Raw genomic sequence first — 12,703 nt, 5'->3', positions numbered from 1 at the left:
GGCAACGGAACAACTCGAAATCAAAGGGCAGGCAAGCAACTACTATTTTTGTCTTTTCATATTTCATTCTATACAATCGTAAAGCTTCCAGAGCCCAAGCTGAGGTCTGTTAATTGTATTTGTTGTCTAACCAGTTTTCAAACAAATAAATAAAGTGTCAAGGGAAAGCCTAATCTTGTGAATCTCACCTCTCTCTGTCCTTGTTTAAAGTTGAAATTTTCACTCAAAATTTCACTCATGCACCCAAAGGCATCCAGGCGGTGGTCCATGAAGAAGTTCTCCATCTAAATACAAAGCCTGTTAAAAATCCTCAAAACACAGAACAAAAAGGCAACAAGATCTGAGGCTGCTGAGCACGGATGGGTTAAACCAATTCTGGTAATTTTAAATCTGATCTATTTGGATTACTATTCATTCCATTTATTATTAACTTATGAGTCTCATTGTGCATTACATGTAACATTGCATATTTACATATTTTTCACATGAAGACAAACCTAAGTCTCACATTGCCAGACCTACCTCCACAGCACTGCGGAGGAAGGCTTATTGGCGTTTCTTTAGACAAATCACAGTTGCCTTGGGCGGCACTATGCACCTGACAGGATACAAGCCTCTGCTAAACAGCCTTGGTAAAGAACTTGTTTTGCACATGCAGGAAGGCGAGATCCGAAATTAAAATGGCTGTCGAGTGTGTGATATAGTTTGATTGTCGGTTTTAGCTCGGAGAACCTTTCCCGTATCAAGCAGAGTTTAGAACGCCAACAAAAAGAAGGCGGAAGGTGAGGGACAACCTGACAAAGTTGAAGACATTAGCTTTTATTTCACTCAAATGTAAAAGCAAAGTATTCTTTGTGTTAGGGGTGTCAGGTTGTATATTGACTTTGGAGGTGTACGGATAGATTTTCAAACAAGATATGGGATGAGACTAGGGCTGTAATCTCCCAGTCGACTAGTCGATTTATTGGTCAATACGTTCTTGCTCGATCAAAATTCTTATTGGTCAATTTTTTGCCGTGTTATTTGATCCAGTGGAAGCATAAATCGTTACGGTCTATGGGTGGAAACGTTTGGAAACAGGTAGGGATATAACACCGGTGCACGCTACTGACATTTGACCGAAGGTTTAATTTTTATAAACGCAGCTGTTAAGCATAAGAGGAAAACTTGTATTTGTACCAGTGTTTCCGCTGGTAACTTTCTGTTTTACTGGCCGCCACGGTGAGAAACAGAAGAAGTTGAATGCAACTAACTTCAGTTCTAGGAGTAATAGCGTGAGACTGTGTCTACTGGACCCGGGTGAGAGATGTGACCCCTCGCCAGATTATTTTATTTTATAAAAATGCAGCGCAGTGACGATACAGACATTTCATACATGATGTTTGTAACGCTGCTGCCCGCTAAAGCGCATTCAACCTGTCCTGGACCCATTCATGATAAGTCAGCCAGCATCGCTTTATGAGCAGAGAATCCAGCGTGCCGTGTAGCTCAGACACTCCATTTATAATCAGCTTCATGATCAAAAAGATTTTAAATCCATATTGCCCAGCCTTAATGGGGGCGTGCTGTTCATCTGGATGTAGCCTACTCAATAGGGCTGCACGATTATGGCCAAAATGATAATCACGATTATTTTGATTAAAGATTTTGATCACAATTATTTGTTGATTTCAACCAAAACAAATGTTATCGTCACATAGGCTATTTATAACTGCGAGAGGGAGTGTGATGGACGCTACTCACAGAGTGAGGGCTGATCATTTTGAACAGGTCCAGCACGGGTTGATGGCGGATACACACGTTGTGTGTATGAAAAGTCTGTATCGTCACTGCGCTGCATTTTTATGAACTATGACATTCTGGCCATGGGTAGCATCTCTCGCCCAGGTCAAAAAGACTCCGTCTCACACGCTGTTTCTCTACCAACTGAAGTTAGTTGCATTCAATAACTTCTTCTGTGTTCTTCGCCGTGGCCGCCGCGATAGCAGAGTTACCCGCGGAAACACTGGTACAAATACAGGTTTGCCCCTCATACTTAACAATATACAGCTGTGTAAATAAAAAATTAAAACAGTAGACAGATGTCAGAAGTGTGGACCGGCGGCCGCGGAGAGTAAGAGGAGAGAGAGAGTAGAGGAAAGAGCCAACACAGGCACGGCTTTACAGAAGAAATGGGTCATGTAACGCTAAATTAAACCATATCCATATAAACAGCATTGCAGCGGATGCAAAGAAATTAGCACTGGTGCGACCTAGAGGAGCTAACAGCTAACAGACGCTAGTAGCACCGCATAGCACTGGTCACTGCTGTTGTCTAAAAAACAACATATACGGGACAAAATGTTGCGTTTACTGGTAAACCGGAACACTCTGAGACCGGCGTATAACGGACTGCTATCTGTTGAGTTTTCCTCCCGTTTCTCTGTTCTCTGTGACTCAGACAGTGGTTTACGGAGCGGTAGATGGGCTATGAAATGATGCTATATAAAAAAAATATATATATTTGCAAATTTGATCGTGGGAAGTCAAAATTGTGATCGTGAATAAAATTCGATTAATTGTGCAGCCCTACACCTGAACCCGTGCAAAACAATTGAAATGAGTGCCACCAACAACAGCTTGTATTGAGGAAGGTAATCAGCTCTGAGTGTTAGGCACATGTTGATCGTTTGTGATGAAAAGATGAATGATCTATTATATCATTATCATTGTTTTTCATAAATGTTTTAGTTTTTTAGTTTTGTGTTGCACTCACATGTTTTGTGAAGTCCAGTGGCTCTGGGGGCGTAGAAGGCCAAAGGAAAGCTGAAAGAAATGTATACAAATACTTACACACACATATTCATATTATCTACCTAGCTAGCCATCTATATAATTTTTCTAAAGTTTCAAACAGTGATAGAAGACAGATTGAAACATGTAGAAATAGTGGAAAAGTGAAACAAGTTTTAAGACGTTTATATGAAAATTAGACAGGCTGAAATTTCACTGTTGTCATAGATTTAATACAGAAAAAACTGCAAAACTAAATTTTGTGGTATCTCACTGTTTCACTTGTCTTTTATTTCTTAACCCTGAAAGATGCTGCAGTCCCCTAGTTCTTGACCTTAACTTAAAATAACGCATACTACACATTTCAATTATTAAATATAGAGTCTCAGGGCGCCCAGATAGATCAGCTGGTAGAGCGGCCGTCCATATATAGAGGTTTACTCGCCGAAGAAGCGGGCCCGGGTTTGACTCAGCCCTGCGGCCGTTCGCTACATATCATTCAGCCTTTAATGTCTTCAGAAACCTACAGTAAGGAAAATAATAATTTGAACACCCTGCTATTTTGCAAGTTCTCCCACTTAGAAATCATGGAGGGGTCTGAAATTGTCATCGTAGGTCCATGTCCACTGTGAGAGACATAATCTAAAAACAAATCCAGAAATCACAATGTACGATTTTTTAAACTATGTATTTGTATTTTACAGCTGCAAATAAGTAAGTGAAAACCTGAGAAAATCAATGTTAATATTTGGTACAGTAGCCTTTGTTTGCAGTTACAATAGGTCAAACGTTTCCTGTAGTTTTTCCCCAGGTTTGCACACACTGCAGAAGGGATTTTGGGTCACTCCTCCACACAGATCTTCTCTAGATCAGTGAGGTTTCTGGGCTGTCGCTGAGAAACACGGAGTATGAGCTCCCTCCAAAGATTCTCTATTGGGTTTAGGTCTGGAGACTGGCTAGGCCACGCCACAACCTTGATATGCTTCTTACTGAGCCACTCCTTGGTTATCCTGGCTGTGTGCTTCGGGTCATTGTCATGTTGGAAGACCCAGACTTGACCCATCTTCAATGCTCTAACTGAGGGAAAGAGGTTGTTCCCCCCCCAAAAAATAAATAAAAATAAATAAATTGCAATACATGGCCCCGGTCATCCTCTCCTTAATACAGAGCAGCCATGACTCCTCTGGATCATCCAAATGGTCATTGGCAAACCTAAGACGGGCCTTGACATGTGCTGGTTTAAGCAGGGGAACCTTCCGTGCCATGCATGATTTCTAACCATGACGTCATAGTGTATTACCAACAGTAACCTTGGAAACTTTTCATGTCATTGACCAGCTCCTCCCGTGTTGTTCTGGGCGGATTTCTCACCTTTCTTAGGATCATTGAGACCCCACGACGTGAGATCTTACATGGGGCCCGAGTCCGAGGGAGATTGACAGTCATGTTTAGCTTCTTCCATTTTCCAATGATTGCTCCAACAGTGGACCTTTTTCACCAAGCTGCTTGGCAATTTCCGTAGCCCTTTCCAGCCTTGTATACAATTTTGTCTCTAGTGTCTTTGGACAGCTCTTTGGTCTTGGCCATGTTAGTAGTTGGATTCTTACTGATTATAAGGTGTGGACAGGTGTCTTTATACAGCTAACGACCTAAAACCGGTAAATTTAATGTAGGATAATAAATGGAGTGGAGGTGGACATTTTGAAGGCAGACTAACAGGTCTTTGAGGGTCAGAATTGTAGCTGATAGACAGGTGTTCACATACTTATTTGCAGCTGTATCATACAAATAAATAGTTCAAAAATCATATATTGTGATTTCTGGATTTTCTTTTTAGATTATGTCTCTCACAGTGGACATGCACCTACGATGACAATTTCAGACCCCTCCATGTTTTTTAAGTGGGAGAACTTGCAAAATAGCAGGGTGTTCAAATACTTAATTTCCTCACTGTACATTAATGGCCTACAGTGAGACAAAACGGGCTGTCACTTACTTACACTTTTTAGGGGACAGGAGGGGAATCGGTACCGGCTCAATGTGATGCCACGTCTCCCCTCTAACCTGATGCCTGGATGTGAATGTCCAGCTGGAGAGAGGACCAGAGGTGCCCTGAAACCGTATAACAAAAAATATAAAGTGACATTCTCAACCTTTCAATCCAGTCCTACTTAAAGTCCAAATTCCCCAAAGATTAGGCTGAATTCAAAACAGAAGAGAACCATCCCCACAGAGAAAATATTTAAAGTACATTTTGCATAATTTTGGTGTTTAATGTTGGTGCAAAATCTAAGTGTTTTAACATAATCAGCAATATTCCAGGGTCTTTTTTTCTTTAATTAGAAAGACACACCTGAATTGTCTTTCTATTTGAAGAAGAAAAAATAGACTGATGTGTCTAGTTTTTGGGTGTATAACGGTAGAATAGAGAACCCCCCCCCCATACAAAAAATTGGGTGGAATATAAAAGGTGGGCTTCCAGAAGTTTCAACTGGTGACGTGACCACTGACAGTTTTTAAACCATAGTTTTATATCTGTGGCTTTTATCCTCTAATATACTTGACAATAATTTAATAATACATTTCCTTGCAAAACTAGTATTACATCTTGATAACTGTCCGTTAATAGTGGTGAAAACAAATACGTTTTGGTAAAAATACTCTTTATCCAATAAAATACGAGACTATTAATTTCAGATTAAGTGTGGGTTTAGGTTTTTACAACACATAGAAACTCAATTTTGAGACCTTTACAAATATACGCGTAAATATTGTAATACTCAAACATGGCTCAAGTATATTCATAGGTATGGGTTGTAAACATATTCACAGCTTTATAAGTATTAGTCAGTAGCATTGAGCTGACAGCTAACCACCCACCTGAGGTTTGACTCTGTCGTAGCTGCCCCAGTTTCCAGCGCAGTGTTTCAGGACCGAGTCCGGCGGTGCGCAGTTGTAAAACGAAGGAAAAAGCTGCTGTGGGAACTGGTAATCCATTTAAATTGTCAAACGAATCTAATTTAAATAGCGGTCCGGTTTTCTAATAATGTTGGTGTCGTCGTTTCTTTACTCTCTAAGCGTGTATGGGAAGTAGAACACGCCTGAACATGTTCTGCGGCTTAGCTAACGCTAGCTCTCCGGACAGATAGCACGAATAATCACGTTTCTCCTCTTCTAATCATCAGGACACGCGTTCAGAACCTCAAACAACAACTTTTTGTACATGTCAAAGGAAACGGAACAGTCCGGTAAAGCACAAAACTGGGGTAGAATTGTCCAAAACCCTCAGTGCATCACCGAACACGTGCAGGCTCGCGACCAGAAAACGACAGTCAAGCCCGGGGTATGAGTAGCTGGCAACTACAACAATAAGACTTCCGGTTGTTCTGATTTCTTTTTCCCACCTTTTATTATTACTGGAAAGTGGCAAAGAGGTGACTGACAAAACAATACAACTAAGAATAAGTATAAGATGGTAAACCATGTTAGATAAGAATACAAACAATAATAAGTAATACATAATAAGTGTAGTTGAACGCGACTTTAAAAACGTAATCATTAGGGCCTTTATTTTGAAGTGTAAATGCGGAGGTTGTTTTAGTTTTTTTAAATTGAAGATTCAAATCAAACACAAGGCATTGACAGTTAAAGAAAGAAGGCACATTGCAAACATATTCAGTCAATTCTACAACATGAATTGAACATGGAGTACAACATTGATACATTTTACAAAAAAACAAAACAAACAAAAATAAATAAAGGGAAAAGACACCAAGTGGCTCAGCAGTAGACACTAAGGAATGAGTTCATGAAAGTATTCATAAAAAAGTAGGGCTTTTTTTTTTCTTTTGCAACATTTCAAGGATTGTTTATACAGAATTATATCATTTAGAAAGGCATTAAAGATAGGGGATGTTTTATGAAATGGACATTTGTGTATGAAATATTTTGCCATTAAAATCTGATTATTTACTCCAAACTCAGTTGTACTGTCCTCCATATGATGTCCAAATTTAACATGTTTACATGTTAAAATTGTGATATTTTGTGTATCGTACATGATCCAGTATTGGGAAGCATCCCGGAAGGTCTGGGTTACGCTACACTAGATGTTCTGCAGTTTCAATGTCAGACTTACAGAAAGTACAAACATTCACATACGTATTAAACCTTTTGATGAAAGAAGTTGTTACATGGATAAATCTCATTCATCACTTTGAATTGAACTTCTTTTACCTTCGGTGAAATAGGAAAAGAAAGGTAACTGGTTCTTATCTTCACTAAACAATTGCTGGGAAATTTCTGGAAGATATGTTTTCTCTTGAGTGGTGAAGCAGATCAAAGTGAGGACATTTCTAAAAAATGTATTATTGCATTTATTTTTTACTAACAAATTATATAGATCTCAGATTAACGTGGGCTCTTGAGGATTAACCACAGAGTATGTTAACATACCTTTTACTTAAGTGACCAAAGCTTGTGGGATTACCTTAATTACAATTTCAAATTGCCTCTCAGTGCACATACAACTGTATTTCTGGATGAAGACATCATATGTTAGGAAGTTACCACAATTATCAAATAAATGAACAATTGACCAGACACCCTTTTCCATCCATTCACTGTAGAAAAAGGATTTTCTCTTAATTTATCTATTTCTGTTATTCCCTATTGGGATCATGTGAAGTGTAAAGATATGTTTGTACATGAGTTTCCAGTAATTGAGAACCTGTTGATGTAAAGGTCATCAAAGGTAAAAATTGACCTACTTAACCAAGTTGGTTAACTGCTAGCTACAAGTTAGCATCAAACACAACAAGTCTGTCAGTCAAATGGTCTTTTGAGCTAATGTCAGCATAGATAGCTACAATGTTTTTGAAATGATTCCCGTCTTCTGTTATTGTTTGTAATAACAAAAGTTTATTATTTCATGGATTTCAACAGTTAGGTCATAAACCGTTAAAATCTGAGCATGCGCAACTCACATCTACACCCGACCAGAGCCGGTCTGACTCGACTCTCATGGGGTACGACGCGTTATGCCGTCAACCGTTTAAATCTGAGCATGCACGACTCAAATCTGCACTTGCTTCACATTGGGCGATGTAAGGAGAGGGCAGATTTGAGTCGCGTACGCGTCACTTTGCGGGGAGTGTAAACCTATAACTGTCTGTGGTGTAACTAAGAAAAGTTAGCCCTCTGAGCTAATGCGCGTTAACTCACTACACTATCTAGTGACAACAGCCATTTTCAATCCAATTTTATTATACTGTCAAATCGTAACAGAAGTTATGAGGACACAAGACGCAGTCTAGACCACACTCTAAATTAACAGAGACCCAACAATTCCCCCAAGACCTAGAATTTAGTCCACCAGTGGCGAGCGAAAACTTCCTTTAAACGCGCAGAAACCTCAGACAGAACCAGGCTCGTGGTGGGCGCACCATCTGCCGATGCCGGTTGGGAAACGGCAACAGAGGTACAGAAGTATGATTTCATAATAATTACGGCACTTGGCATGATGCGTAGTGGCAATTATTGTAACAATAAAGAAAATAGAACTATGACTATAAATAACAGAAGTAGCTGTGCAGGGCGTAGCAGGGCATTGAGCAGGACCAAGGCAGCTGATGAAACAATCCAGGTGCCACCAATCCAACGAAATCCGCGAGGCGAGAAAGTATAAAGACCCCGGGGAAGAAGCTCCCAGGATATACATTGCCAATATGTAATTCGGTTCTTCCTAGTAAAAAAAAAACAATATTTCAGATACAGAGTTACATCTTCATATCCACCCTTTTTTTTTTTTTTTTTTTTAGATATCTGCAACCTGGAGAAATGACGTCACTTTTGCCATTCTTTTTTGGGGGCTGTGTCAGATATCCACAACGTCATTCTTCCTATCCAAAATGAACATACTACATATTTGAAATAGAATAGCTCCAATTGTGGATATCTGTTTTCATTTTGGATCTTCTTGCGTCCAGACTGGAAACCGCAGCAAAACGGTGCACGCGCCCCGGGTTTTTACTTTGAAAACAGGAGACCGGATGTAGCTCTCAGTTGTCATAAGATCAGCTGACCGAACGGGTCGGCTTCTCGGTGAGACAAGCAGCTAAAAACAAGACGAAAAGGAGGATAATTTCTGTTTTTATTTGCGACGGAGGGAACCATTCGTCGATAAGCCTTCCATTAAAAGGAAATGTTCCAGTAAGACCTTTAGTGGTACGTATTTACAGTGTTCAACATTGTGTTTGGATTCAGTTATCCGCGTAGCTAACCCGAATGTCACGACATTGCAGGTATGGTTTAGCGTTAGCTTAGCGTAAGCGCCACATAGCTTACTGCACAGTACGCCCACTCGCGTAGCTTTAAGTAAAAATATCTACATAATTCTCGGCTGATAACTTTCTCCCAGGTGTAATAGACTGTTATAATATAACTCTTTACTTCCCAAGAAGCCTGCTGCACAGCCTGCAGACCTCCTGCAAACCTGCATTAACACCAATGTTAATTAACATGAGTCAAATGTAGTGCAAAAAACACAACATGTTGATGTTTTGATGTAAAAGGGTGTACTGTTTGTTGTTCATTACTGTTAACAAGGTCACTGCTGTGTATTTCCTTGTCTTCGTGACAGGACAGTGACTCGACATGGTATTCGTTTCTGACTAAATGACTAAATGAAACATGAACTGAATGGACAAGTCCTAATGAATGTGTAATCTGGACGCAATGTTATGTCAAATTCTAACTATGATGTCTGTACACATAGTGTGTAACATGCGAAACGTGAGCATGTTAGCATGCTACAGCAACAACAGCATGCTATGTACTGTATTTAGCATATGTAGCATGCCAAAACCGCTTCATTGGCCAAGTATGTGTACACCAGGGGTGTGACTCCGGTTTTCATTGCTGTCAATGGTACACACTGTTCCAATAATATTAGATATAGACATGCAGTTAAAAAGACAGCTAAGCTGAACAAGGATAGGTAAAACATATATAAATGACTATTATGCAGGCTACATACAAGGAGGTGAAAACCAGATGCAAACTCTGTTGCTATTCTGGTTGGTGGCTAATTCAAACCTGGCAGTGATGCATGCAGAAAACACACTAGTTGATTGCAGTGTAGACCAGGACCAGCAGCTCCCAAAGGCAGGTTAAACTTTCTGAGCTCCAATGGCTTGGATCATGACATTTAAAATCTTCTTTACAAAATGTTTTTTTGCTCTAGAATTTGAGAAAACTTAAAAACTCTTTGAGGCTCTCAGAGGCCTCCCTGATTTATACATTAAAAACATTACTAAAACTCCTTCTAGGGTGGTGCAAAACCCCATGTGGTGCAGTCCCAACCCAAATGCTTAGGAGCCTCAACAGTAGGGTTAGGTGACACGTTACATACTATAAGAACATTTCCACCACAGTACAGTATGCTTGCCCAATGCATTTGGTCATATTGGAAACCAATGAGCAGGTGTTTGTGTTATAGAAATATTGAATTTGCAGGATTTGTTCATCACTGTGATACAGTACCTGGACTTTCCCAGTATTAAAATGACTGGCTGAGTCAAAGACATTTTCCCTCCTATGTTTCTCTTTTTAATTGCCCCTCTTTCCTTCCAGAAACATCAGCATAATGTCGGGGAACAACTTGATTCTGCCCATAGTGCTCTGGGGCCGCACGGCTCCCACCCACTGCATTAGCAGTCTGCTGGTGATGGACGACTTCAGCACCATCATTACTGGCTGCCATGACGGACAGATCTGTCTCTGGGACATGACACCTGAGCTGGAGGTACTGATGAACAGGGACACACGGAATCAGTGGACACAGAATTCACAGATTTTAAACAAATATAAAATGAAATAACACTCGGACACATCTTCACGTCAAGAAGAAACAAAACAATTGTCGTTCTGGATCACTGTTGAAATCTGTAAAAAGTCTGCAGATTCCATTTTGGGTCTCATGATGATGATGATGATGATGATGATGATAGTGGTTGTGTGCGTTTCTCACTCACTACTCTGCTTGTCTTTGTTTTTATTAAAACCCCCTGTTCTTTTTTTTTTTTTTTTTCTCAGATTTGTCCCAGGGCCATGTTGTTTGGCCATACAGCCTCCATTACCTGTCTGTCTAAAGCCAGTGCGTGTAGTGACAAACAGTACATCGTCAGTGCATCAGAAAGTGGGTGAGTACATTTTTTTTTTATCAGGCACACTTTATTAGTAGTTTAATATAGATGGTGATTTCTTTCTGATACAACAGAATGACTTGTAATTTACGTTACAAAAAAAGGTTCTGAACAGAGGCTTCAGAAAAACAATGCAATTAACATGTTATCCTCAGAATGCTTATAAAATGCTTAATATTTTAGTACTGTTTTTTCACAGGATGAACTGTTATCGGCTTGGGTTTTTCATTTTTGGGCTTTTGACTTGACAAAAAGGACTAAGACATTTGAGGAATTATCTGCAAAAGGGCTGCAACTAATGATCATTTTCAATTTAATCTTTCCATTATTTTCTGGATTAATCCAGTTAGTTGATTGGCCATTAAAATGGTAAAAAAACAAAACAGTTTTTCTCAAAGCCCAATATGACATCCTCAAATGGCTTGTTTTTTTCACAATTTAAAGAGATTCAGTTAACTTTCATAGAGGAGTAAATACACTACAATCTACTCACATTTCAGAAGCCGAAAATAAAGAAAAAAACTCAATAGAGTACTCAATAGAGTATTGAATGAAGAGTCTCTGTAAATCACTTTGGCCAACATTTGTTCTTGGTTAAATGTGCTCTATACATACCATTGTAATTGTTATCACTGTTAAAAGGAATAAACTATCAATATTGTATTTAAAGCATATATATATATTTAACTGTGCTTAATGTAATTGTCGGTTACTGTACACATAGTCTATATCTACGACGTTCCACTTCCGGGTTTGCTCTGGTGTCGCTGGAAATTCCGACGGATGCATGTCTTTCCGGCCGATATCCGTTTCCTTCTGCTTAATTTGTTTTGGAATTTTAAACTCTGGTGGATTCATAAGGACTATGGTTAACAGCTCCTCAGATCTCTGCAGTAACCCCAGACAGATAGCTAGACTATCTTTTTAATCTGAGTTTTCTCTCGCACAACAAAAACAACTTTTGTAAATACACTTTCCACCCAAACAAGTTCCTTCCTGGTTATTTTTCCTAGCACCGCCCATGGCGATTGTGATTGGTTTAAAGAAATGCCAACGTACCAGAGCATGTTTTTCTCCCATCCCGGAATGCTGTGTGGACTAGCCAGAAGGTCTGGCAATGCAAGACTACCATATGCACAACACTTTAATCTCAATCAAATAGAAGAGATGATACACAATTTCTAGATACAAACACTAGGATGAGAGTTTAACTGCAGGTCATTCCTCCATATTTATGTCTAACTTAAGTTTGGTCATGTTTCCAGAGAGATGTGTTTATGGGATGTGAACGATGGACGCTGTATTGAGTTCACCAAGCTGGCCTGTGCTCACACTGGCATACAGGTAAGACACATACTTACCCTTTATTTTCATTCCCTATATTTTCAAATAAAAGCTGGTATTCAATATGGCTGTACCGAATAGTTTCAAGCTTGATTCATAACATTGACATTCAAGTTCTAAATCAACATTTGGTGGCGGTGCAGTTTTTTTTTCTTCTTTTTTTTTCTTCTCATTTTTTATTGCATCTCTATTCACTTTTTCGCTATTTCTGCATAGTTGTGGATAAATATGATACTAAACTGATATTTTTGGTATAACGCTTTTTGTATTGTATTGTATTGAATTAGATTCTAGTGGTGGTAGGACTGTTTCCGGCGTCTTCCGGTGTTATCCAAACATTCCCAATTATTCCAAAGTGTTGTAAAGACCACAACTCTAAGTAT

The 12,703-nt window shown here is 39.4% G+C and overlaps 2 protein-coding genes across 5 annotated transcripts in view; one reads left to right on the top strand and one right to left on the bottom strand.

Annotated features, from left to right (window-relative positions):
- The window catches only part of taf1c (TATA-box binding protein associated factor, RNA polymerase I subunit C), an 18,755-nt gene extending 12,616 nt beyond the window's left edge, over positions 1 to 6,139 (bottom strand). For both annotated transcript variants that reach the window (XR_004659856.1, XM_034895855.1), the window contains exons 1-4: positions 5,653 to 6,139; positions 4,773 to 4,884; positions 2,756 to 2,805; positions 189 to 284 (exon numbers count right to left, since the gene is read on the bottom strand). Coding sequence is in view for 1 of the 2 variants with exons in the window: in XM_034895855.1 (XP_034751746.1) it covers positions 189 to 284; positions 2,756 to 2,805; positions 4,773 to 4,884; positions 5,653 to 5,769 (375 nt within the window). In the remaining variant the exon portion in view is untranslated. The remainder of the gene's footprint in view (positions 1 to 188; positions 285 to 2,755; positions 2,806 to 4,772; positions 4,885 to 5,652) is intronic.
- Positions 6,140 to 8,796: 2,657 nt separating this feature from the next.
- Positions 8,797 to 12,703, top strand: part of LOC117959018 (WD repeat-containing protein 7) — a 137,022-nt gene continuing 133,115 nt past the window's right edge. For all 3 annotated transcript variants that reach the window (XM_034895852.1, XM_034895853.1, XM_034895850.1), the window contains exons 1-4: positions 8,797 to 8,997; positions 10,405 to 10,576; positions 10,867 to 10,973; positions 12,242 to 12,320. In XM_034895852.1, coding sequence (XP_034751743.1) covers positions 10,418 to 10,576; positions 10,867 to 10,973; positions 12,242 to 12,320 — 345 coding nt within the window. In that variant the 5' untranslated portion in view covers positions 8,797 to 8,997; positions 10,405 to 10,417. The remainder of the gene's footprint in view (positions 8,998 to 10,404; positions 10,577 to 10,866; positions 10,974 to 12,241; positions 12,321 to 12,703) is intronic.

This window comes from Etheostoma cragini, chromosome 16 (assembly GCF_013103735.1).
Source record: "Etheostoma cragini isolate CJK2018 chromosome 16, CSU_Ecrag_1.0, whole genome shotgun sequence".
Taxonomy (NCBI): Eukaryota; Metazoa; Chordata; class Actinopteri; order Perciformes; family Percidae; genus Etheostoma; species Etheostoma cragini.
Note: the sequence above shows the minus strand (reverse complement) of the source record. Positions and strands in the feature narration are given on the sequence as shown.